A 26243-nucleotide genomic window follows, 5' to 3' on the forward strand; every position below is an offset into this window, starting at 1 on the left:
CAACTGTGAAGTTATAGTTAAATACAGTAATTCTACAGGAGCACATTGCTAAATCACAGTAATATACTGTCATAGCTACTGTGAGGTAACAGCTGTCATCTCACATTAATTTACTGTTAATATGATGCAGTAACTGGAGAGTGAAAGTGATGTAACCATTAGCTGCTGGTAAGTGAATGTAAATGTACAGTCAAACATTTGCAGTCCCAGAGAGGATTTAAACTGCAATGAAAACAGGAACCACATTTCACTCTTCCTTTTCCAAATATATCCTAAAAGTAGAAACACAATCCAAAAAGTAATTGCAAAAGTCCTTCACCTGTTTTTCTTCAGCAACTATAAATGTGTTGCACGTTCTTCAACCGCTGGCCACCAAATATTTACTACCACTGCAGCACTTACCACGGTAAATGCCTTACCCTTGGGCATATTTAGGAACAATTTTCAATCAAATCCCAAACCTTTCCGTTTTGGCCACCCTAATCTGTTCCAGTTTGTAGTGTCATAACAATAATGACAATAACAGGAAAAGTGGTAGGGTTTACCCGGCAGTGATTGGCCAGCCTTGCAAGGTCCTGAGTGTTTTAGAGCTCTGCAGAGTGTTAAATCATTGATGACTGTGTGGGTGCTCAGTGGCACCACATTCACACTCTGAAGTTTCATTTAGCAGAAAATGATATATAGCTATGAGCAGCCTTGGAGGACTGCACACATTCATCACCTGATATTAGCATCTCTGTCCTGCGGTGTGTGTGTGTGTGTGTGTGTGTGTGTGTGTGTGTGTGTGTGTGTGTGTGTGTGTGTGGCTTATGTTGCTTGAATGTAGTTACACAATATCTCTATGTCTGTGTCGCATGTCTGTGTACTTTTGTGCAGCAAAATATTGTAAGGTGGATGAGATTAAAAAAAAAAATATCGACACAGCCAGTCTGTTTGTGTCATTACATGTTTAGTACAAGATTGTTGATTTCAAAATAGTGCTAGAGACTATCTTGAGTAATGTCAAGCAAACACATAATCCCCAAATAAACATCAAGACGATGACTAGGCTTGTTAAATACCCATCACTGCCACCCACATGTCCCACACAGATAGACGACAATCAAACGCACACATCATAATTGCACAAAAGTAAACGAGAATGATAATGTCTCTTTGATTTAAAAAGGAAACACAGAACCATCGCATTCTGGCAAAGTGTCAGTTTCACATTAACAATCAGCAGCGGGGTGAGAAGACGCCATCTGTGGCCATACATCAACAAGACATCAACAAGTCCCCTCCACTACGATACGGCCTGCAAACGTTCCCGCCAGGCGAAAAATAGCATACTGAATAAACTGTGTGGGGGGGATTACCCTCCACCAGAAAGGGAGAGGACATCATTCTAGATTACTCCCATTAGGCGTCCAACATTTATTTTAGCAATGAAATCCTCAGCCAAACAGATTATGAACACCATTGTGTTCATATTAGTTGTGTAGTTTACTCATATGAGCCATAAAAATGATACAAATGTGCGGTAGATAGAGAGTCTTTATCCAAATGCAATGTAAAATGCACACAGGGGCAGCATCTGTGCAATTATGTGGATGGAAGTTGATTGTGTTTTGCAGGCAACTGACCTTTTTACCCTCTCTGTCGGTGGTAGGGTTATTTGTGATCTTGAAGTTGTTGAGGTCAAGTATGTCCTTCATCTCGTAGTTGTCTCCTCTTCTCTTGCAAACAATGACAGCCACATCAAAAAGAAATATGTGTCTGCAAAATAAGAAGTCAGAATGTTATATATATATATATATATGTATATATATATCAAAATTTGTTCTTGCACACTGTCGACAATTATGGTAAATGTATTCAACAGCTGCGTTTCAGTAAAGTGACCTTCATCAGACGTTTAGTGTGTGTCTTTTTCTGTCTGATAACCTAATTATCTTTTAAGGACAGTGAAGTTGAAGTGGAACAACCTGTCCTGCTTCCTCTTGTCAACACTGGAGACCATGCGCACCTCTCCGTCACCTTTGGGTCGGCCGTAGCTGATGAGAGGCTGATTCTAAAAGTAAAGTAAGAGAGGGTTATCATGAATATGTTAAAATGAAAATGAATGATGTATAAAATAAAGGTATTTTAAATAAATGCATTGATAGGTCAAATGCATACAATGAAACAGTTCAAATGTGTTAGGAAGGTGTCACAGGGGAGGGACACATCTTCAGCCTTTGATGTGTTTTGCACTGAAACCCACAGAAATGTAAAAGCTGTTTAACAAATAGTTTAATGATAGTAAAAAATGTGTTATTAAGACGCAGCGGCTATTAACAACTAATTTAAATTGTTGAAGGCTGAAACTAACAATTAGTTTTAGAATTAATGAATTTGCTGATTATTTTCTAATCTATTCTATTCTATTTGTTTCCTTTAAAATGGCTGAAAAAAGTTAAAAATGCCCAAATACATTTCGTAGAGCCTGTTTGTGACATATTCAAATGCCTGTTTGTGACAGGCCAGTAGTCTAAAACATCATCATACATGATGAGGAAATGAACAGATAACAATCAAGAAGCTGTAACCTGGAAGTGTTAAAACAAAATGATAATTTGCACCTGTATAAAAGTGTAGACGAGCAGCTGCTGATAGAAATACATTTAATTTACCAGGTTTTCAATCGACCTCTGGTACTGGTCGATCTCCCTCAGTGTCTCATTATCTCTCTTCACCTCGTTGACAAACTGAGCCAGGTCCTGGGCAACACAGACACACACATTTAACACACAATGTTCTGTTTTGTACATTGAAAGGAATAGTTTGTTCAGTTTGGGAAGCTGGGGGCAGGACACCGCGAGCACAAACACAGTTAAAACCAAAGTGTTCAAACACGGCACGGGGAATCGTCGACCACATAAAACCATATTGTTAAATTTTATTCGGGACAGATAAAAACAAAAACAGATATAACAAGTTTTAGAGGTGCTGGTCGGTTTCCAATCTAGCGAAGCGAATGCTAAGCTCACCTAAACTGCTGGCTGCTTATCCTATTCTACTAGCTTATACTAGTTAGCTGAGCTTATGCTATCTTAGTTTGGCAGACAGATACATGTTAATGTGAATTGATTGATCTTGTCGTCAGGGTGTTTTTGTGCTCCTGTGAGCTGAGCATGCACGTCATGTACATACTGTTGTCTAAAAATGAATCGAGCATTCGAGGCGTCTAAAATTTTGCATTTGCTGCTTTTTTTGTGTCCTCAAATCAGCTGTCTATCAAGCTCTGATTACATACAGAGCTGGAAAAGGAAAGCATTTCCCAGTGTGATGGAAAAAAAAAAAAAAAAGGTGGAATCAATTCACAGCCACTTGAAGCAGAAAACCATGACTGATTCATGACTTCTGCTTTTGTCATCTAATAAAAGTTGATAGTTGAATGGCAGACCGAATGTTTCCACTAAGTCCTCCTGCGATTGCTAACAAGCGGACATCCCAATGATTACACACCATGTACCAAAAGCACTGCACTTACTTTCATGGCATCAAGAGCAATCTTCAAGTTGCTCTTGTCAGCAGCATCGTGAGTGTGTTTGACTAGTTCCTGTCAGAGGAGGACAGGAAGCAAAAGGAAAGACCGTGTTCACACACAAAACTCACACTCAAGCCAACACATCAGCATGAGTAGTTGGGTTATTGATTTTATTTCAATTTAGATTACTTTTTAATGCTACCGTGTAGTTTTCATAACAAAAAAGCCTTTTCATGCTCTAGTAATTCTCTTAAATTAATCTTATTTGAGGGCAGAAGAGGTATTAGCTGAATAGCTAGCTGAATATATAAATGTATATGTATATATTTTTAATGTATGAAGATATGCTTCAATTAACACCATAAAAGATTAAGACAGTTTGTTCAAAAAGCGTTACATCAGAAGAGCAGTACTGGAATCAATCAGAGTTGACTCAAGTATACTACTTGTAGTATGAAGTATTTTAGAAAGTATTAACATGTTATGCTACTTTATTTATATATTCTACTTTATCTCAGAAGTAAACTTTGTACCTTTGCCTCACAACATTATTTGACAGCTACAATTTTGCAAGTAAAGACTTTAATAAGATCAGTAAACTGGCTTCACCTCAATCATACAACATGAAAATGCTGCTTACACATCAGTGGATCAGTAATAATACTTCAATCATAATATAGAAACACGTGACGTTTTTCACAGTTTAGTTTTGCTACTTTTACATTAAAATGAAGGATATGAATTGCTCTTCACACATCTGTAACATCTGTTCCATTAATCAACACATGAAAGTTATTGCGGGAGTGTAACATACACAGTGGCTCTGTGAAATCTCTAGTCGATGAGTTTAGTTGCATTACCGTGAAAACACCAGTTAAACAGCCAAGAAGCCAGATAAAATGAAGTTATACTAGTCTAGAGTGAGACATATTCGCAGCAAACATAACTACACATCATAACATCATTTATCAGTTTATTTTTTCTACGTGTGGCACCAGTTCCACCATTTCACAGAGACTATATTGCTTCTTTTTTTTAATTCTAGACAGATGCTTGCTGTTGATTTCACCCGAGACATAATTAAATTACATCAATATGTATATTATGTATCATATCTGATAATAAAGGTGGAGGCAATCCTTTTAGGCATGTAGCCCTTCATTACCTCTCTGATTACGTGACAAAATGGAGAGATGAATGATTCCTCGACAGTGCTGCCGACTGGCTCTGCAGCATCCACTCTCACTTCACGTCACCCTTTCCTCTTCTCTTCCTATCTTTTTACCCACTTTTCCAAAGTATCTCCTGAGGGGGCGGCTGAGAACACCAGGATCACCAGCGTTCACCACAGAGGCATTTACCCTCCACGAGCAGCTCTCCCGTCGCTGTCCTCGTCTGCCCCTGCCAGCTATGGTCTGACCTCCAATTCAGACTAACTAGTGGAGACGGTGTCACACAGTCATCAGGAGGTCCTGAAATTTGGATTTTTGAAAGGCTGCATGTCTGATTTCTAAAGGAAGCAAGAGTGGAGCCATACTGCAAGCCGTAGATGTAATTGTGTTCAGCCAATAAGTCATGGAATGATAATTTCACGTGTAAATGTGTTTCGCAATCAGGTGAGAAAGGCACTTGTTTGAAGGAAATGTTGTAAGCTCAAATGTATTCAGACAGACATAAAACTATTTTACTTCCTTTATTCACTGTACTTGCTTTGAGAGATGTGACATAAGCAGAGTAAAGGCAACGTCTAAATTGTTTTTTTTTATTGAGAAGTTTCTGAGAAGGGGCAAAGTTGTGGGGAATGTCGCCCTCAAGTGGCCACTTCTCTACTGAGAGAAGGGCGTCAAACACTTTGAATCAACTGAGATGGCATTAACTGCTAGAGGTCGATCTCAGAGCAGAACAACTTGAGATCGTTTACAGAAAGAAAAAAAAAATCAGCATGTATGCAAGATGGCTGCAAGTTTGATTGCATTCAACAACAGGTACAATTTTGACAATGTTGATGCTTATTCTTGCCTCAACAACTGCCGCTGTGGTGTCCTGGACTGGCATTAAGGCCCAAATGTTGCAGTGGAGCTGCTAATTAAAAGCATTCAATGTCAGCGAATGCATATTTTTAGTCAACTGTCCACTCTTTTTACATATTATTTGCATCTTCATAACTTCCCTTTAGTAGCTGTTGCGCATTTTAGCATAAAAACTGTGATTTAGAAGACCGCCGTGAACACACACATGTAACACACACCTCCTAAACTTGGCCAACGTGAACGGTAAAGCCGGGATGCACGGACTGGACGAGGTCACGCCTCGCTTTCTGTGTGACTGGATTTCTTAATACTGCTTTTGTGAAATAGGCCTCAGGTGATTTCTGTGATGAACACATATTTATGCAGCCAGGGAGGACTCATCTCTGAAATAAACAGTTTTCTTTACTTTGAATGAGTGCAGTCTGAGCTCCCTACCTGAAGAAGTAGGTGGTACTTGAGGACTCTCTGCATCGGGACAACCAGCAGGTCCCTCAGTGTAAACTTCCCATTGTTGGCTCTCTTTGAGCACTCCTGCGTCAAACACAAGACGCATATTCATAACAGCATGAGTGACAATGCATTACTATACAGATGACGCATTACCGAGACAGACAATGGCCACAACCAGATTGTCATGTAAAATTGGGTATGGACAATTGTTGTATCCTATTTTGTGTTATGGAGCGCATACCAAGCCCACAGTTTTTATCTTACAGTTACTTTAATTTGTATCACACCAATCAGCTATTTGTGTTAATGTATTGTAGCAAAGTGTTTGAAGTTTCTTGAAGCTGAATAGAACAAGATACATAATGCCATATAACATGTCATGTAATATATGTGTCGTGCACATAATGAACACTAGGGGCCGCTGGCGAACATGATCTCCGTACAACGGGGAGTGTGTACAGGTGCATTATTCAGGTGTCTCACCTCCAGCTTTAGACGGACGTCCTCCTTCTCTTTGCAAATGATGTCTAACACAGCAATGGCGATCTCCACCTGACTGCAGTATATCCCATAAATGAGCAGTCTACAATGCAGAGGAAAGACAGGGAAGCCATTGACGAGTGGTGATTTTGGACAGCCAGTGGGTGTAGAGACACTGTGCTCACTCAAAATTAGAAAGAGCAATATGTTGCACTCATGTTGCTTTAGATGAAGATGTTATCAAGGGATTCTCTCAAAAGAAGATGCAAGACATCTACATTACATCATGATATGACTAAGATAATCGTCCTTGCTCTCATGTGGATCATTTTCTAATACTTTCAGTGTAATTCTGGACTATATAGATAACTGAAATAGAGGAAACTGCATTAAATCTGAATGTTTTTAACACACACAGAGCAACATGTCCATGCCTGTCATAATTCAAATGCATAACTGGTGAATGGCAAACAGCCGGTGTGCAGCAGGATAGATACACACAAGTGAATGTGTCGGATGTAAATGAGGTCGTCATGTCCGTCGTAGTATTACAAGACAATGTATTCCAATGTAATGAAAGAAACATGTACGAGGAAAGTACATTGATATGGTGCACGCGTAAAGCTGATTACTGCAACGCACATACTGTACTTTCCTTGAAATCTAACAACAAATAACGATGGATGTTTGCATGAATACCTCTCTTTGTAGCGGATAAAAATCTGGTAGAGATTTAAGGCGTTTTTGTTTAGGATGGAGTCCTGCACGTCGACCATCAGGCTCTTGTGAACTTTAACCAGGTCCTGCATTGGAGGAAAAACGACATTGGTATAATGGATATGAACATTTGATTTTAAGAAGGGAAACGTGTAGGACTTACTGGAATGTTGACGAAAACTTTGTCGATTTCAGCCACAGAGAAAAAGTTCCTGAGCGGGTTCAGGAAATACTGGAGACAGAAACAATTCAACACCTGAATGAAACGCCTCTCCTCAGATTCTTTCACAAACTCATTGTTTAACTGGAACCAGTGAACCATAATTATTATTATTATTTTAAAACAGCTGAATATACAGAAACAAATAACTAAATAACAGGGAAAAAGTTCACATTAAATCGTCTAATGTGCAGATGCATTTATGAGTTTGAAACAAAGAAACTCATGCGTTGTTCCTGTTGGAACATTTGATGGCAGTGCTCGATAGAACATATCAGATATTGTTATTATCACATATAAGATATTATTGAACCTTCTCGATGGACTCCAGGGTCTCTGTGTATTTCTCCTCCGTCTGTTTGATCTCCGTGAGGCAGCAGCTTCGGACGTCCACCTCTGCCTGCTTCTAGAAAGACGCACGCCTTAGAAAATGTTGCCTGAACAGCACTTTATTTCCTTTTGTTTCTCTGCAGACACCGGAGACTGGACTCAGACCGCTGAAATTAAACGTCTGCATTGAGATGACATCACCAAAAGTTGGGAACTGTAATACGTTGTTTTCTTTTCTTTTCGTAAAAGTAATTATTTATTATAACGACAGTATTTTTGAAACAGCATGTGCCCACTTCCTCCTGCGTGCATCGAACTGCAATATGAATAGATGAACGGCCACATCGCCTCACAGGGAAATGACATAATCCCTCTCAATGATCACTGATAACCTACAAGAAGTGTGTGAAGGTGTTTGTATCCACAGCTGCTCTGTCACGTCTAACAGCACATTTTGCTGATCATACATCTGTGTGTGTGTGTGTGTGTGTGTGTGTGTGTGTGTGTGTGTGTGTGTGTGTGTGTGTGTGTGTGTGTGTGTGTGTGTGTGTGTGTGTGTGTCATGGCGGTACCAAAGGGGGACGCTGCTCATTCCTCATGAGGTCTTCATAGATCTCTCCACCTGCGTAGTCTTCTTCCACACCGTAGACCGCTGCATACAAGTCGTCCTCATCATCGGGGGCATTTTCACTATCACGCACACACACGCACACACACACACACACACACACACACATTATCAAATAAATGATTGCATTGTGAAAGCCTTGGGGCAACAATTTGTGATTAATGAAGCAGATGCCATGTTAACAGCGATGTTCAAACCAGAAATACATTGACTGGCAACACCGTTTCTGTAGTGTTTATGTCATTAAAAATAGTTTTCTATCGTGGGTTGATCTTATCATCATGTTCATGAACGCATCGTAATCACAGCTTGTTATAGATAATGAGACATGCTCTGAGAATAACTGGAATGTGACATGAAACTAATACAAATATTGGACTTGCTTTACTCATATTGGATTGCCCTTATTTGTCGCTGTCGATCAAATGTGATTGATGTGGGTGGTGTGCAAGAAGTCAGCGAAAACATGCAGTATTACTCATTCGTTCCCTTTGACAGAAACAGAGAAACGGAGCCAGCAAGCCTTTTACCAAAATATGTAGGTGTCCAGACCCCTGGAGAGCATGGATAATGATTCTGCTACAGAGCTAAATAATCACCAGTAACGGCCCCGCAGAGAGGAGCCTCATACATACTCAATCAAGTCTTCCAGATTATTGTAAATGTCCTCGTCTTTGAGGCTCTCCTCTGTGGGAAATGGCCTGGAAATGACAGCAAAGCAGTGTGAGGCTCAGTGTTTAACAGAAAAGTCACGATGAGGAAAATACTACCGATGAGTTACTTTTAGCAGGAAACTAACTGTTGAGGTATTACAATGTTTTGAAGCATCCCAAAAAAAGTAAAATATGCTTTTGTACTGCACGAAAACAGAAGTCAAAATGTATTGAGATGAAGATCTGCAACTCGTCCATTCTCACGTTCTCACATAAAAAATTATTAAAGATATACATATATATCCTCATGTATGTCTTTTCTGTCTCTCAGGGTATACTTATTTTTTTTAAAGAATTGCTCTAACAAATTGCTCAAGTTTTTTTTTTTAAATATTTGGTAACTTACTTGATTCCTCCTTGCTGTGCAATGGCTGTGTAGGAGAGCTTGGATAGTGTGTCCATAACCTGGTCAAATAAAAAAGTGTGTTCATTAATACGGACACAAGAAAGGGGGCGGGAAAGGGGGGGAGACGCAGAATGCTATGCTAGCATAATGTCACCAGGAATTATTGTATTAAATACAACTCATTTTAATAGCTTCACACATCGAGGAATTCATTTTCAGATTTTTATAATTCCATATTTGTCGTGGTAGCGTTGTTACTATGTCTCAAAGTGGGTGGCATCCCTGCCGCCCGTCGCCATCTTGGCAGTAAGGAGTCAAAAATGTGGACATTAGCAGAGCGACAGCTAGCAGCTAGCGACCTGATACAGCACCCACCTGTCACTCAAGTGGCCTTAAATTATGATACACTGAAATGTGTTTTTATTTGAATTATTAGTTAGTTATATTATTTACATTATCATCATTTGTGTTATGATTCTATTATTTTGATGGCAATAAGTACGATTTATAATGAGACGGACCGCAGACAGAGAAAGACACGCGTGGTCTGGAGGAAATGGTCAGGCTTCGTCCTTTGCGTTTCACCCAACCCACACACACACACACACAATGTGTATGTGTGTGTGGGTTGGGTGTGTGTGCGCGTGCGCGTGCGTGTGCGTGTGTGTGTGTGTGGTTAGAGGGGGTGTGTGTGAGACAGAGGTGAGAAGTCTGATCAACAGATCTGTACCGGAACTGGGATCCAACTTAACTGCACTAATAAACCGATACGCTGAAACCTCTACACGCTGCTTCCATCGCCAACATCAAATATTATCAAAGTTACAAATTCCTCACTTGCGTTAATAGAATAGTCTCTTTTTTCAAATGCACATTTGAAGTAAAAAAAAAAACACATTACAATTTGAATGGGACAAAAGACAGCTTTAAAACCAATGTATGAGCCAGTGTATGAGCATTAGTTGTACGTGTTTGTGCCAGAAGTCTTCAAATGAAACTGGGGAGCCGAACAGCTTTAATCTGTGCTAATAGTGCAATAATAATAATTATTCATATTATTATGTTCCTGTGACGGCCCCTGAGCACTGCAGGTGTGCAGTGATTGCACAGCACCTGGGCCGGCAAGTGGAATAAGAGGCCAGCGCCGGCAGTTGGGCGGCGCGCAGGTTTGTGGGAAGATAGGCCGGTGGTTGCGCTCTTATTTTGGTTTCAGGTTTGGTTGGGTTTTTCTTCGTTTGCACCGACAACATCTGCACAGCACACCACATCACACTCATGCAGAGTGACATCACTGATGCTACTGACGGCCACATGCCATACTGTTACCTGTTTTCTTTAGTTAAGCTAAATAAACTTTATTTTATTTCCCCAAACTTCGTCTGTGCCAAATTTTGTCATCACCTACGAGCCAGGTTGTGACAGTTCCTTGAACAGAATTTGCAAACTGAACATGAACGTATCCACTCAGATACGAGATCATAACGGATCAAACAAACGAACCACAGTGTGCTACGACATACAGTATTGACATTGTTTAGTGTTACACACATCTAATAATTTCATAGCTCTATCTCCAAATTATGCCCAGACATACTGAATAATTTATCAGCAAAGTTTCCAGTAACAATGCTGCAAAGGACTCTGTTGTCGTCAGAGGGGTTAGCTCTCACAGCCGTCTGTCTGCACTTCATCTCCTCTTCCTGTGTGAACAAGTGCTGTGGCTCGGGCTAAACCCAGGTGCGCTTGTGACTTTAAAGATTCATATTTGGAGTGAGAGCGAGAGCAGCTTTTAACTGCAAAGAATACTCCATGTATTCACGACAGAGGGAACGTTGTCTTGTCTGCATCGCGACAAAAAAAAAATCTGCCTTTTAGGTGAGATCTTTTCACTTGTGTATTTGCAGCATTCATATTTATATTTACTTGTGGGTCATTTTCCAAACACACTCTGGTCCTGAAGGTCTCATTCAGTCAGTTGATTCAGGAATATGATGAGCGTCAGAATCCCCATTGGCTTTTGATTTTACAACGTTATGTATTAAGGGAGCCAATTAAATTTGATTTATGGGGCGTTTTTGCAAAAGGAATAACTTATGTTCATCTTGAAAACCAGTGGTTCTCACACCTGAAGTGTTTGGCGATGGTGGGATCTGTGATGAAAAGATTGTAAAGAAACTTTAAACGTCGCGTCATTAATCAAATGTGCATGCCAAAGAGTTATGTTTTAGCTCAATTAGTAGTACTCACACATGTTAACAATAAACTATGTGTAAATCTCATAGGGTTTAGTTTTAGCCAAATTAAAAGGTGTCTTGTTTGATTAATCCGTACAAAAACTGAGTATTTCGTGAGCTTCAGAGGATATTTGGCTTGTGTTACTTTCAGACAGCCAGACTCGCTGTTTCCAGTCTTTAATCTAAACTAAGATAATCACCCCTCTGCTTTCTGCTTCATAATGTACGGACATCTTCACCTTACACAAAAGAGAAAATTACCTGTTAGAACCAAAGAACATCAATCGCTTTCTTTGAGAAGAAAACGGCCGTTCAACGTTGAATTTCATTTTCTCTATTCACTTGATTTTAGGAAGCAGACATTTGGCTTTTGCAGTCAATATTGACATCATGTAATGTTGAGGAAAGAACACATGTCAGGCTTCCAGGCTGCTTACTGCAGTCAGCGTGGCTGTTCGGGGGGAAGCCGGTAGGAACTCAACAGAGGAATGTAGGTTAGAGAGCTCTGGCTCGCTATCCAGCGGACTAACGCTCAGTCTACGGGCAGAGTTGGCACACCTCGACTCGGCTGGATTAGACTGGCTGAGATTTGAGATGTTCTCTTTTGGATGTTTTCTGGAAAATAGGGACGAGATTGAGGATTTCTTGTTGGGCTGTACAACCCTTCCTGGATGCAACCCAGCCCAATCGGCAAACACGCAGACGCACGTATCTTTTAACTAAAAACACGTTATGATGCGACACAATCTCTCCCCTCCCCCCCCCCTTCCGCCCCCGTCCCCTCCTCGGAAGCTTGTTTGTTTGATAAACAACTCTTGAACATGACTGAGATTATGCAGCCCAGCTTGTATGTGCTGTACATATCTGCAGGCAGCACCTCCCATGCGGGATTATCAGCAGCCAGATTAACTGCAAGCTTCTGTAGAACACAACAAACTGAAGTGAAAGTAAAGCGAGTCTGTGTGGGAAACTGTGCAAAGCTAAATAAGCAATCCAATGACCCCCGTCTATTCTCTGCAGTAAATTAGGCCTTTTAATCACAAATAATATGTCTGACTAAAGGATTTCTATACATTTTGCCTGGATTATTGTTATTTTAATCAAACTGTTCTAACATAGAGTTCTGAAAACACCTGTGATTTTGTATTAATTATTAAAAGTGGATGAAACATCTGCGCTGACAAAGTAATAAAATGTATTAGAAGAAAATATTGTACATTAGCGGTTGTGGTTTACCTAGATTAAGTTTTTTGTAATGATAATGACACTTTTATAGACATAATGTTCTCTATTTTAATAACAGTATCACTGCATATATCTCTTTTATCAGATGAACTACTAATACAAAGAAAAACGCATTCATACTATATTTCCCCAAAGATAACCCAGAGATGCTGAGGCAACTCATCCTGGTCCGAGGCAAAGTCCTGCACCGAAGGCACTGAACCAGGGAACAGAGGGAAGAAGGATGCTTCAGTTTAATCAGACTCCTTTGCTGCACGAGTCCACTGAGGAGCGCACCACAAACCCACTGGCCTGGTAACACTGTTTACACTCACTGAAGCCAGCTCCCACAGTAACACAGCAATCAAACAAAGGCCACTTCTGATCCCTCCAGAAGTGCGTCAATGGGTGGACCCATATGTTTAAACTTAAAACACGGATGAGGGTATATTACCTTTCCAAAGTCTCGAACATCGAAGAGGTCGAAGGATTCAAACAGGTCCTTTTTCTTCATCCCAAACACCTCACAGCAAGAAGTCAGAAATGTACGAATGTTCTTCAAGCACAGGAACTGCAAACGGCAGAGAATGACACATCAGTTAGTATCCCTTTGCTTCTGAAGAGCACCTACAGAAATATGTGCCTTATTCCTATTTGCTAGAATCATCTGAGAGACAAAATGTAGATATTGGTTTGTTAAAAACTCTAGAAATAACTTCTATGGTCACTCCCTCCCAACTAGGAAAAAAATAATAAAGCAAAAACATATTGTAGTCAGACTTAGCCATGCAAAGCATTTCCACGACAATTGTTTCTTTTTGCTGTTAATGAGAATGGAACACATGTTTAAACGTTATTCACATGAAACAGGTGCAAAAATGAAAGGGACAACCTAAACCAGGTCACAAATTTCTCAACGCTCACAGCAGTGCAATTATACTTTGCATAATTGACATCTCTTCTCAGAAACAGTGTCTCGAATCAGTTCTCATTGAAAGTATTTTTGTTGACAGCATGGCCTGTGGATTAACCAGAGTAACAGCACTATTGTTTCTGGAAACAGATACTGATACTGATCAATGTTTAAAAGATCTTTGATGCCACAAATAAGCATGACACATGTCTCAATTGCAGCATCCTCAGAGAGATAGCTCCACCTGATTACTAACATGAGTTAAAAATGTTTGTTTTTTTGTTTTCTCATTTGAAAGACCCAACCATTTAAGTTTTGAATAAACCAACATTAACGCTATAATGTGAGCGCAGAGAACTTGACGCCGCTTTAATAAAAGTGAAGGTGAACAACACACAGCAAACTGAAAGTGAAAACATAAAGCTTCACAGTAGAAAAAAAAGAAACCGTGTGTGCTCCTTCGGTGTCACTTCCTATAAGGATGTGTGGCTCCATGGGAAGAGCGGCGGAAAAGAACAATCATTAAGACAATGTGCGTATGGCTATGGGTTCGAGTGCGGGCCACTGAACATCCATCGACTCAAATGGTGCTGTAAAAAAACACCCAGTGAACATAAACATCATTTTCCCTTTTGCACATTATTAAGTGATGACTAAACTAGAGCCTGAGTTGATTCTTGAGACTAGATAGGCTTCTTTTTATCACAGCAGCTCATCAAGGAGACGCCTGTAATCACTCCACCGCCCCCCTGGGGCCCTGTGTGTGTGCAGAGGAAGTGCATGAACATGGTGGCTTTGCACCACTCACAGCCATGGTGCATATTCACGTTCTACTTTTTTAAATAAACACTACACCCTTAGCTTCACACAAATACACATGCACGCACACACACACACACACACACACACACACAATGCAATTGCAGGTCTTCTGCGGTATGCTTATTGAAGGGGGATTAATGTCGGGTTGTGTTTAGTCTGGTTCTTGATCCTGTTGATTTGAGATTGCACTATCAAGATTGTATGTTGTAACTTATGACACTATTCAATATCTTGCGCTCTCTCCCTCTTGAAACATTTTCTTTGAATATTCCCTTTTCTCCACGTTCTCTAGGAAAGAATGGAAAACAAAAGGAGAGATGACATTGAAAGACAAATAATTTATCATTTATACATGAGAATTTTACTTTCACACTCCTTGTTTTGCATTTGCACCCAAGCCAATATGGTAAGAAATAGCACTTATGGGCACATTTTCACTCCAGTACACTGCACTCTCTCCTGTAGTCCATTACCTTCATGGCCTTGTTTCTATTTCCAAGATCGTAGGTCAACAGGGTACAATACAAGGGCCATTTAAAATCTGGAGCCCAGTGACACACATGCCTTTCTTAAACATATTCAGACGGCCTACAGCTGCAGGCTTTGGCTATTCATTGTTCCGAACATCATGCCCTGGTTTTGCTTTTACTATCAAGAAGATGGTAGAAGAGTGGATGTGCACAGACAGAGCGCATACACAATAATGCAGTTTACAAGCAGGATCAAATGCGCTGCTCGGGAACCGGCTTTTATTCATTACAGAATTACAACCATGTTTAAAGGAAAATTGGTCAGTTTGACTATATGTCTCCATTTATTTATTTGTTTTGTATTTATTTAACATCTCAAACTAATTAAATATGAAATGTCTGAAGAACTACCCTTTTGAAGTCCACTAAAAGGTTTGTTTTTTACTAATGGGCCCTTTAATCTTATTAAGAAGCCAAGATGATGGAGTGTTCAGAGTCTGACGATACATTTGTCAGATACATATGACAAATGTATCATCTATTGATAAATATTGTTCTTTTAAGAAGACCTAATGAAGATCTAATCACCTGCGATGTTGCCTGAACGTCGTTTAAGTGCACAGGAAGTGTTGTTCTATAGTGACATATCACAAGAAGATTATTCGTGAGTTTAAGTTTAGGTTTAGAAGATATATTCCTGACATCTGTCTCAATAACCATATATCAAGTAAAATGTGTTTGTTTTTTTTTACCACATTAGATTCAATTAAACCTATATTTAATCACAAATATAACATACAGATAGACATTGTTTTGAGTGTTTGTTGGGAACAAATCACAAAGTCTAATAGCTAACTATACACAGCTTCAAACTCAGATGCAAGCAAACTGTGAGCTGCTGCACACAAAGTAAATGTTCCCGAACAAAAGGGTGGATCAAAGCCCGGATTTTATCAGGCCTCTCCAGTGACAGAAGGAATAATTAACGAGAGGTCATGCCTTGGATCATCCCCTTTGGGTTTCACAGGCTAAGGGACAAATAGCGCTACCTCAGTAAATCAAAAGAGATTTATTAGCAAAGTCATATTTCTTTTTACGGACATACAAGAGGGTCCACAATGAGTCACTTTGGACTCTTTGTCACATTCATAGAAGAAGCACACTTAAATAGAGATGTCCAAATGTCAGTTTGACACACAAATGGATGGCTCTATGGACTTGAACGTGTGACATATTGTAAATGATTAAAAGCTTTCCTTTAACCTCCGTATTTTTATAGAGTAATTTAAGGGAAACTGGCCTCACATCCTACATCAAACGTTTAAAACCCTTGAATAAGGCTTCTTTGTGATAATAAGTTAAATTCGACAGCAGTTTTGCAGTCCCTCTGCACACGTTACATCTCGAGTTGTTTCGTGATCTACCTGTGACATCTGTGGCCTGAGATTGATCTCCTTCAGGTTGATAGTGAGAGGTCTCAAGTTGTTGAGCAGTTGGCAAAGCAGCACCCCGTCCCGCAGGGTTTGCGCCAGGTCGAACACCTGCGCCGTGTCCGCAGTCACCCGGTGGTTGGCGGGCAGCACGTTGCAGCTGATCAGCCACATCGCGCATTGCCTCCAGTACTCCATGGTGTCGGAGAGCGGTGAGAAAACGGCAGCTCTAGGGCCAAAGGAAGCCTGCACACGGCATGACAGCTGCGCTCAGCGCCGTCCGCTCGTCTCGCCAAAACTCCAGCATCGCCTGTTGGAGGACGCGCAGAGCTGCTGCTCTTTGTGACGCTGCATGGGGGCTGCTGAAGCCTCTCTGCGGGTGTGTGCGGACTTCCCCCTTCCTTCTTCTGTGAGATTTCCACTGAGGTGGTCGTACAAAAAAAAAAAAAAAATTGCATTTCCCTTTCATCGTCAATGAAGCACGTCCTGTACAACGCGCTCTTTGTGACACTTCTAATCTTCTTTTTTTTTTTTACGGTGTTTTATCAACGCGGGTTATTTCCTCGTTTGATATTTATGCAAATGTGAACTTGATTTCAGTGTTAACTTGTGTATGGGTTGATATGGTTTTTAAACTTTATACGAAGCTCCTCCAGCTGTTGGCAGCATTTGAAACATTTCACATATTGGTTTCATGGAGCTCAAAGTAATAGTAGATTTCATTGAAGTCAATTTGTATCACTATTTCCATTATTTCTGAATGATTATTCAATCATTCAGAAATATTGAAAACTCATCAGATGTTCCCAAAAAATTGCAAATGTATAGTACTATAAAAATGATCAAATCCTCAAATCATCAGTTGACGATTTGCTTGATGAATGACTTAATAAACAGAATATTAAAATGGTTGGCAGTGTTTTGTTGGTCAACTAACTTAAAAGACTAAGGATTTCTGTACTGTATTACTCATAGACACAGTGTATCTCTTTTTATGAAACATGCTGTGTGTTACAAAGTAATCCTTTCCCAGCTGCAGTCTCCCACTCAGCTGACATTCCATGTGGATTATTAACAGCTTTGGCAGGTGACTATGAGTTCTTTATGGTGTGTAGTTGGTGTTTCTATAAGTTAGATAGTAAGGAATCAAGGGATCTAACAGAAACGGGGAGAAGTACATCCTCCTTGCTTGGGATTTACTATAGATCACTGTCATTAAGCCCATGACATAAACACAGGAAGGAAACTGGGGGATCCCATCTTGTTTTACACTGAGTGAGGGAGCCAGATGTTTCCTCAGACAACGAGCAGGCTCATAAACGTCTACTTGTACAACACACAAAGAACATCTCTCTTTATTACTTGGATACAAAACAAATTACTAAAATAGTTGAAATATCCACCGATGAACAGTATCAGATTAATATCCCTGAAAATAAATTCAGGACGACAACCCATATTCAAATTTGGTCAGTCTCTGCCATATCGCAGCAGCACTCTTTTAGAGTAATGCAACCTAAAAGTAACACAACCTAAGAGTAAAACATATCAAAGTACCATTCAAAGCTAAATTCAAACGTATTACAAAGCCAGTTATATTGTGAATTACCCTGAAGCTTAAGTTAGATAACAACTTGTAATTGGACAAGATAGAACAATGTAACACTGAAGGTAAACACGTTACACCCCACTGGCCAGCTCCAACTCTCTGCCTCCATTCCGCCCATATATAACAATAAGTAAAATGACTAATATTAAAGTGGCTTAGAATGAAAATGTACAAAGAAAAACAGACTGCTAAGAAATCTAAAGCAGTGCTTTTATGTATTTTATTCTATTTTATGCCGTTTGAATGATCTGGACTTTGAGAATGTAATAACTTTTTAAATTATTAAGTTGTGTGCAAATACTTCCCATATTCCTAAATCAACGTAGACCTACATTATTGTTCAGAGAATGGGAAGGCCCAGGGCTGCTCAGCCTTTTGTCCAGAAAAATATAAGAAAAACATATTCTAAAATGATGAATTCAAATATAAATTAATGTGGAATTGTTTAGTTTAATTAAATTAGTGGCGATTTAAACTCCACACTTGATACATATCGCGTTGAAAATGAGGCGATCTATAGCATTTATTTTTATTTATTAGTAGTATTATTATTAATATTATTATTATTATTAGTAGTAGTAGTAGTAGTAGTAGTAGTAGTAGTAGTAGTAGTAGTAGTAGTAGTAGTAGTAGTAGAAAAAGTAGCTAGTAGTAATATATGTTTGTTATTTTTGCCTCGCGCGTCTCCTCTGTCAACTTCCGGTAGAAAAAAAACGAAGCGAGCACGACACCGGAAATGGAGCCCCAAAAAAGAAACTGAACCGTCAAAACATAAACAGAGCAGCCAACCTTGTGTGAACGCAGTTCGCTTTCTTTACAGACTGTCTCTTACAACAACAACAAAACGCTGTATGCACGCATTCCTCATGTCGTGTATTTACGGCCGAAGAACTCCGAGCCGAGGCAACCAAGTTAGCTCAACTGCAAAGTAGACAGGTGGAGGAAATAAATCTGCAATAAAGATCAGGACTAAACTAAGAAGTGCGCCTCGTCGGGCCTTCGAGTAAAGGTAACGCGAGCTATGCTAGTTAGCCACGACAAGCGAGGCTAGCTGCTTGTTCGCGGCGTGACAGCTGTTCGGTTGTTGAGCAGAAATATTCAGCTTCAACGTCGGTTCGCCTCTCGCAGGCTGGCTAGCGTGAGCTTACGGTGGCAACAGTGGGAGGACGCGCTTAAGCTTCACGAAGCAAAACACGGCATTAGTCGGGCCTGTGAGACCGCGACCGGGCGAGTAAGTTTGTTTATGTCGCGACAGACGTACCATCAGCCCCGCTGGTAGTCCGGGCGCCGCGGGGCTAACGGTTACTGCGCCCCGCGGCGCTCTGTGCGGCGCCCGGAGTGAAGTGCATGCGATGGTGTCGGTCACTAGTGCGCACACGTTTTCTGTCATCTTGTTGTGAGCCATTGTTGTTGTTTTTTTGGGCTCAATAAACAACCTAAATGTTTTTTTTTTCTTCTCAAAGGTTCTCCCCTCAGGTCGACGGAGGATAACGGAGATATGTCTGGGGCCGACGAGAAATCCACTGCGCTTAACGGTAAAGGATCAGTGCAAAGAAAACCTAGCTGACTTTATTCATGCTGAACATACCTGTGCGAGCTTTCCTGCTTGACATACAGTTAATCAGAAGACCTGTTCGCTTTTACCAGGTGGCTCTGAAGAAAAAGAGCCAGAAGAAGATCAACACCAGCAGCCGGATGCCTCTGGAAGCAAAGAGGGACAAACACAGTCTTCTTCTCAAGATGGTAACACCTTTAATTACTTCAAAAGACATTGGTGTAGTTTACAGTAATAGTTGTACACATGAGACAGCAGTGTCTAAACATTCTCCATGACTGTGTCTCACTTCTGTAGCTCCCAAAGACACAGGAGAGGCATCCGTAGACAAGCCAATGCCAGATGTGGCTGGAGAGATGCGTCGCAACAGAGAGGGAGAGGAGGAAGAAGACACAGACAGCATGGATGGCAGCGGTCATTACTCCCTGACTGAGGATGGTGAACGGGAGAGTGAGGGAGGCAGACGGGAGAGTGGAAAGAATAAAGATGGCGGGAAAAGGGCTGCTCGAAAGAGGAACAGACCTGGCGGCGGCACCAATCACTCCACCAGCTCAGATGAGGATGAGGACGAAGACGACGACGACGACGATGAAGAAGAACAGAAAGATGATGAAGACGATGATGAGGCGATGGAGGCCTGGCTCGGAGCAGAGGTCTGTGACATGCGTGGCCCTGTGTGGCAGGCGATACCGTCGCTGCGCTCCAGGGAGCTCGGCAGGGACTCGCGCCAGTTTGTGAGGCGCGCGTGTGGAGCCCGCGGCCTCGTGCAGAGGCTGGAGCTCCAGGGCCGGCTCGAGAGGCACACGGGCTGCGTCAACACGTTGCACTTCAACCCCTCGGGCACACGCCTGGCTTCAGGCAGCGACGACCTGCGAGTGGTGATCTGGGACTGGGCTGTCCGCCGTGCTGAGCTGGAGTTCGACAGTGGGCACAAGAGCAATGTCTTTCAGGTAAGGGGAAACAAAGCGTCTTTGATTCAACAATAAGGGTTAGTGATTACTTACTCGAAAGGGCATTAGTGGCTAATCAAAGTGACTATTGTGGTCAGAGACTTCTTCTCTTCTCCCTGTCTTCAACGTACACAGGCTAAGTTCCTGCCTCACAGCGGAGACTCCACACTGGCCATGTGTGCTCGAGATGGTCAGATCAGAGTGGCGGAGCTGTCTGCCACACAGCGCTGCAAGAACACCAAACGGGTCGCGCAGCACAAGGGAGCGGCACACAAGGTGAGTGTCTGTACTGCATGTGTGAATGGTTTGTGCTTCATTTATGTATTCATCTAATATAAAGTACTTTCTTCTGTGTGTATTAGTATGCCTCCGCGCCGACGTCAAGCAGTGGCTGAGGGCATTGTTTTGGGGGTTTGCCTGTCCCGTTGTTGTGACTGAGATTTCTTCAAATTTTGCTGAAGAATGAACAGATTTTATCAGTGAAGGTCACTGTGACCTCACATCTTCTTCCATTCTCATAAATGCGTCATCTCATGAACGCCTGAAGGGAATTTGATTACATCTGGAACAAACTTCCACTCTGACTTCAGGGTGAACCTCACAAAACGTGTTTTTGGCCATAACTCAGGAATTCCTTTGCAAATTATGACAATTTCACACAAATGCCCAATTGATTAGAATTATGACGCTGTGATTATTTTTCTTTTGTCAGAACTGGAAGTAAACTGCAACTTGATTGGAGGAGGCATGCGATCTCTCGGCTGTAATTCTAGTTTCTACCTATTTTTGTTCTAGCTGGCCCTCGAGCCAGATTCCCCCTGCTCTTTCCTGTCCGCTGGGGAGGACGCTGTGGTGTTTGGTATTGACCTGCGTCTGGACCGCCCGGCCAAGTGAGCAATACTATTATTAAAGTTTACCAAGTTGAAAATATCATAAACTACCACAGCATACACATGTATTGATACAACTATGTCCTGTTTAGGCAGTAGTTTGTCATGTTCTTGTGCAAATATCCTGTCTGTTCCTCAGTGTTGGTGATTTTTTTTTTTAATACCTTGACAGTTTTCCAGTGTTTTCCATAAGCCGTCCAGAGATAATTCTCCTGTTTTTCTGTCTCCTTTTTACATTTGTGTGAAACAGTAAACTGGTGGTTGTAAAGGAAGGTGATAAAAAAGTGGGGCTGTACACCATCTTTGTCAACCCAGCAAAGACACAACACTTTGCTGTGGGCGGAAGAGACCAGTATGTGAGGTATGACGTTGTGCTGCAAATTCTGATTATTAATGCATCCAATGGAAATAGTATCATAATATTTCAAAGTGTTGCTTACTATCTCTTAGATGTTACTTCTAAATTCCTTTTTTGTACTTATTTCCTCTCCTCCTCCTCTCCTTCTTTAGGATCTATGACCAGAGAAAGATCAATGAGAACGACAACAATGGTGTGCTGAAAAAGTTTTGTCCTTCACATCTGGTATCCAGTGAGTCCAAAACCAACATAACCTGCCTTGTGTACAGTCACGATGGCACAGGTAAAAACAAGTTTAAAGTACTAAAAACATTGGATTTACACTCCTCCTTTTGTTATGAACAGATTTTTTGAAATATTGAAAATTCGGAATCCTTACATGCTTGTTTCAAATTCTTAAAACACAGAAACTTTTGCCCTTGTTACCCTTCTGATGCAACCACAATGCAATATCAGGGACACTCCAACAGGGCGCAGTCTGTCTAAAAAGCATGCGCGTGCTCTCCTCTTCGCAGAACACCAGTCAAGTCGGATTGAGTGCAAATTACCGAAATGTACTTGGGTCCAATAAAATATATTTTAATGAGATCAACAACTTGGCTGAACTGTGAATATGTCTCCACGATTCAAACAAACGTCTGCCTTGCTGTCATTAAAGAAAATGAACAAAAGACTGTTTGACCCTTTTTGTCCTCAGAGCTCCTGGTCAGTTACAATGATGAGGACATCTACCTGTTTGACTCCAACCACAGTGACGGGGCAGACTATCGCAGGAGATACAAGGGACACCGCAACAATGCAACAGGTGTTTGATTTATGTATTACAGTAATGAAGTAGTGCCCTTTGCATGTACCCACAGTTTTAGAAATGCAACGTATCAGATGACTGGTGCTTTTGCTGTTGCTTTTTAACTCAGTCAGTGGAGTCCCTTTTTCTTAAAGTATGCAGCAGGAATGCAAAGAGATCCTGGTTATCACACAGACTGACACTGTACCATCCTCCCTCATCTCACAGTGAAGGGGGTGAACTTCTACGGGCCATGCAGTGAGTTTGTGGTCAGTGGCAGTGACTGCGGACACATCTATCTGTGGGACAAGTACTCTGCTCGCATCGTCCAATTCATGGAGGGAGATCGGGGAGGAGTGGTGAGTTAAAGAGAGGAGGGAAAGATACATGTTTTTTGTTGGGTTCAAAAATGACTGAGGATAGGACAGGCTGAATGAACTCACTTTTGATCATTGGTACTTTTGTAATCTCATCGTCATAGTGAGGATGTCTCAGTGTTTGTATTCAGTTATATTCTATTTTTGATGAAATCAACTTTCACTATGTACTAGTTGTATTTTCTTTCACAGTAGAGTTTGCTTTTTGCTCTCGAAAAAAAAACCTTTGGCCATCTTCAATTTGTCATCGCATCATCATTTTCTCTCCCCTCGACATTCTACAGGTGAACTGTTTGGAGCCACATCCCCATCTTCCAGGTATGGCCACCAGTGGGCTGGACCACGACATCAAACTGTGGGCCCCCACGGCTCAGAGCCCCACAGGACTCAAGGGTCTAAAAGAGGTGAGCTATTCTGTCTGCGCACGGTTTCGCTCGCTTTTATTGTTTTGTTTGCTTATCAGCGAACATCACAACAGAAGTTGACCCGACAGGTATGTAAGAAATCCAGTTTATTGAGAAGTCTTGAAAAGTAATGGAATGTATATCAAGGACATGTGACGCGCGAGCTCCTGTTCGCCAAATTCACACCTGTTTGTTGTGTTTGTCAAGGTGATGAAGAAAAACAAGCGGGAGCGCGATGAAGACAGCGTGCGCCACGGTGACCAGTACGACACCCAGCTGCTGTGGTTCCTGATGAGACACATGAGGAACAGACGGCCTCAGAGGGTGAGCTCTCAAACGCTTCAACAAACGGACATGTTAATTATGTTTTTGGGTGAAGAGTTGAATGAAGTGACCATTTACCTAACAGATGGTAACAAACAAATATATCAGAGAGAGAGAGAGAGAGAGAGAGAGAGAGAAATTCTAGGATCCAGAGTCCGTCTAAAGATCAAAATGTATGTGTGTGGTTATCTGCAAAGGTAACTATAGTGCCCCTTATAAAGTATTAGGATGCAGTTGATATTACTCTCAGGATTACAGTCTATTGGGTCTTTTGGGAGGACCCTTTCAGCCCTTAAAGAACCTTATTCTAACTGTTCTTGGTTCTCCTCTTCTGTGTCTCGATGCAGGCCCGCCGAGAGGGTGCAGACACGGACACGGACGAGTCCTGGAGCTCTCCAGATTCCTCTGATGAAGAGGAAGGAGGTCCAGACCACGTTCAATGCATGTCCTCCTGAGCATCACACGTACATACTTAGACACACAAACATGCATACACACCTACACACACTTTATTGCCCTTGAATTGATGCACATATGCACTATTGACACACTGGCACACTTAAACACTGACGAGCCACAGGCTTGTTTTTGTTGTTTTCTTTTTACACACATCCAAACTCGCACTAAATTACACATACTTTTGAAGCAGGGTGACGGAGCCTTACGGCTGCTTGTCCCATTAGTTGCGAGTGCAAATGACGACGACACACTGCATACACACTTTCAGAATCCTGATTTTTGAGAATTGTACAAAGAGGTTTAGTGAGTGCTGGCATCCCTATAAACCACTCTGAGACCCCTGCTTGTGCATACATCATCTATATGCTCTGTTTAGCCCCAGAACAATGTACTGTGTGTGTATGGCAACAAGCACCTCCTCTTGAGGCTTAGTAGGACGCTGTACATCACCAGCGCACGAATCCCCCTTTCTTAGTGACACACGTCTCGCTCTGGAGCTCTCTGTGCTGATGAAAGAGAATTTCAAGGGCTTAGAATCAAACCAACAAACCATCCCCTAAATGTGACTTCCTTTAAGATTTGAACCCCCAGTGTCCCCTCCCTGGATCTCCCCAGTCTCATACTTATTTCTCGCCCTGAGCTTGTGCAGCTAGTTGCATTTTTCACACACATTTTCTCTCCAAGGACTACTAAATCCCTACATGCTGCATCACCCGACATGCTGCCCTCCAGCTACTCCCGCCCCTCTTCTTTCCAGCACCCTCCCCCTCACTACTGGGTGCACTTTGAATCAGGGACGCTTTAGTTTGAGACAGACAAAATGTGCACTGAGTGTGTGATTTTTGGGGGAAGAGCTGTTGTATCCTTCATTGGAGACCTCACAGTGAAGTTTAGTTTATTGTTATTGATTTTTTTTTTTTTTTGAGTAGAGATATTTTGCACTTAAGCTTTTTTTTTGACTAAGAAAAGGGAGGTTTCTTTTGCTTCCACCAGCCTTTCCTCCCCCGCCTCCTTCCTCTTCTTCCTCCCCCGACTCCCCATCTTTGACAGAAAATCTTGGCTGGTGCTCAGCATGTGCATAGGATAATGACTGATGTGGGGCTCTGCTGGGGAACGTAGTCATTAGAGCCAGAACCGACCTGGATCAAATCCCAATTGAAACACTTCCGATGTGCGAATTGAGATTGGAGTAATAACCATGTGGTTCCTGAAAATGCTTCTGTGATGCTAACGGTCTCAAATCTATTGCTGAATGACGTCTTTCAAACAAACATTTGAACTCCACGACAACTCAAGAGGACTGGGGTCAATATGCTTGCCGGTCATTTGTTGTGTGAGAGCGATTTGAAATCCAGCTTTTCTCATTTTCTATGAGAACCCTAGTTAGTTGAATTTATATGTACATATATAAATATATATTAAAACTGTAAAAACAAAATCAACTTTAGCAAATGCTGTTTGACTTCAAAAAGAGAAAAGATGTCAAATCATTTGATTGGTATTGATGCAGAGGTTTATATTCTATATGAGGACAAAGTACTTTTAAAATCCAGAGAAAAAAAAAAGTTGACTTGAGACACCATTTTTCTTCAGTTTTTCCTTTTATGATTGACATCCTTCTGTCATGAGCAGAATAGCTGTCGAGTATTAAAGTTATGATTTGTTTTTCTTGTTCAAGAAAAGAAAGTGTTTCCTTTCTAGATCTTCATCCATCATTTGAGACGGTTATATCCAGATTTTCCCACTGGCTATTTTTGGCATCTTGTATACATAAGGCATTGATGAACTTTTTTTTTTTTTTGTCCACCACTGCCTGATATTGCATTCTACCAGTTGAGTTGGAAATATGTACGATTTGTGCAATAAACAAAAAGACAGTGCTCTTCATGTTGTGTATTCGTGGTCTCATTCTGCGTTCTAACGCCGTCTGTATCGATTTCTGGAGACTTCGGTCACCAGTTTCGCAGAATGCCAGAAACATTCACACCGCACACATTCAAACTGCACTTCAG

The 26243-nt window shown here is 41.3% G+C and overlaps 2 protein-coding genes across 3 annotated transcripts in view; one reads left to right on the top strand and one right to left on the bottom strand.

The window, feature by feature from the left end:
• LOC137780293 (guanine nucleotide exchange factor VAV3-like) overlaps nt 1-16716 on the bottom strand; it is a 39716-nt gene extending 23000 nt beyond the window's left edge. Inside the window, exons 1-14 of the mRNA XM_068568784.1 lie at nt 16513-16716; nt 13338-13454; nt 9426-9484; nt 9002-9067; nt 8311-8428; nt 7722-7814; nt 7352-7420; nt 7171-7274; nt 6475-6574; nt 5977-6072; nt 3515-3583; nt 2655-2741; nt 1968-2053; nt 1626-1758 (exon numbers count right to left, since the gene is read on the bottom strand). Coding sequence (XP_068424885.1) covers nt 1626-1758; nt 1968-2053; nt 2655-2741; nt 3515-3583; nt 5977-6072; nt 6475-6574; nt 7171-7274; nt 7352-7420; nt 7722-7814; nt 8311-8428; nt 9002-9067; nt 9426-9484; nt 13338-13454; nt 16513-16716 — 1401 coding nt within the window. The remainder of the gene's footprint in view (nt 1-1625; nt 1759-1967; nt 2054-2654; nt 2742-3514; nt 3584-5976; nt 6073-6474; nt 6575-7170; nt 7275-7351; nt 7421-7721; nt 7815-8310; nt 8429-9001; nt 9068-9425; nt 9485-13337; nt 13455-16512) is intronic.
• A 2147-nt stretch (nt 16717-18863) lies between these two features.
• dcaf8 (DDB1 and CUL4 associated factor 8) lies at nt 18864-26118 on the top strand. 2 transcript variants are annotated; one of them, XM_068571042.1, is made up of 13 exons: nt 18864-19136; nt 19591-19662; nt 19775-19870; nt 19980-20632; nt 20768-20908; nt 21428-21522; nt 21773-21883; nt 22033-22163; nt 22578-22685; nt 22896-23026; nt 23329-23448; nt 23656-23772; nt 24120-26118. In XM_068571042.1, the coding sequence occupies exons 2-13, from the start codon at nt 19626-19628 to the stop codon at nt 24225-24227; spliced, it is 1848 nt and encodes a 615-aa protein (XP_068427143.1). In that variant the 5' UTR covers nt 18864-19136; nt 19591-19625; the 3' UTR covers nt 24228-26118. The 2 variants fall into 2 exon arrangements, with proteins under 2 accessions (XP_068427143.1, XP_068427144.1); XM_068571043.1 differs by lacking the exon at nt 18864-19136 and adding an exon at nt 19202-19358.
• Nucleotides 26119-26243: the final 125 nt, after the last annotated feature.

The sequence above is a fragment of the Clinocottus analis genome, unplaced genomic scaffold, assembly GCF_023055335.1.
Source record: "Clinocottus analis isolate CAN_PGR_092001 unplaced genomic scaffold, fCliAna1.0.p SCAF_11, whole genome shotgun sequence".
NCBI lineage: Eukaryota > Metazoa > Chordata > Actinopteri > Perciformes > Cottidae > Clinocottus > Clinocottus analis.

What these genes read in the sequence shown, in the direction of transcription:
- dcaf8 (XM_068571042.1), top strand. Translation starts at nt 19,626, where the DNA reads ATGTCTGGGGCCGACGAGAAATCCACTGCGCTTAACG. An exon ending in GAAATCCACTGCGCTTAACG is followed by an intron (nt 19,663 to 19,774) that starts GTAAAGGATCAG and finishes CGCTTTTACCAG; the next exon opens with GTGGCTCTGAAGAAAAAGAG. An exon ending in GTACAGTCACGATGGCACAG is followed by an intron (nt 22,164 to 22,577) that starts GTAAAAACAAGT and finishes TTTTGTCCTCAG; the next exon opens with AGCTCCTGGTCAGTTACAAT.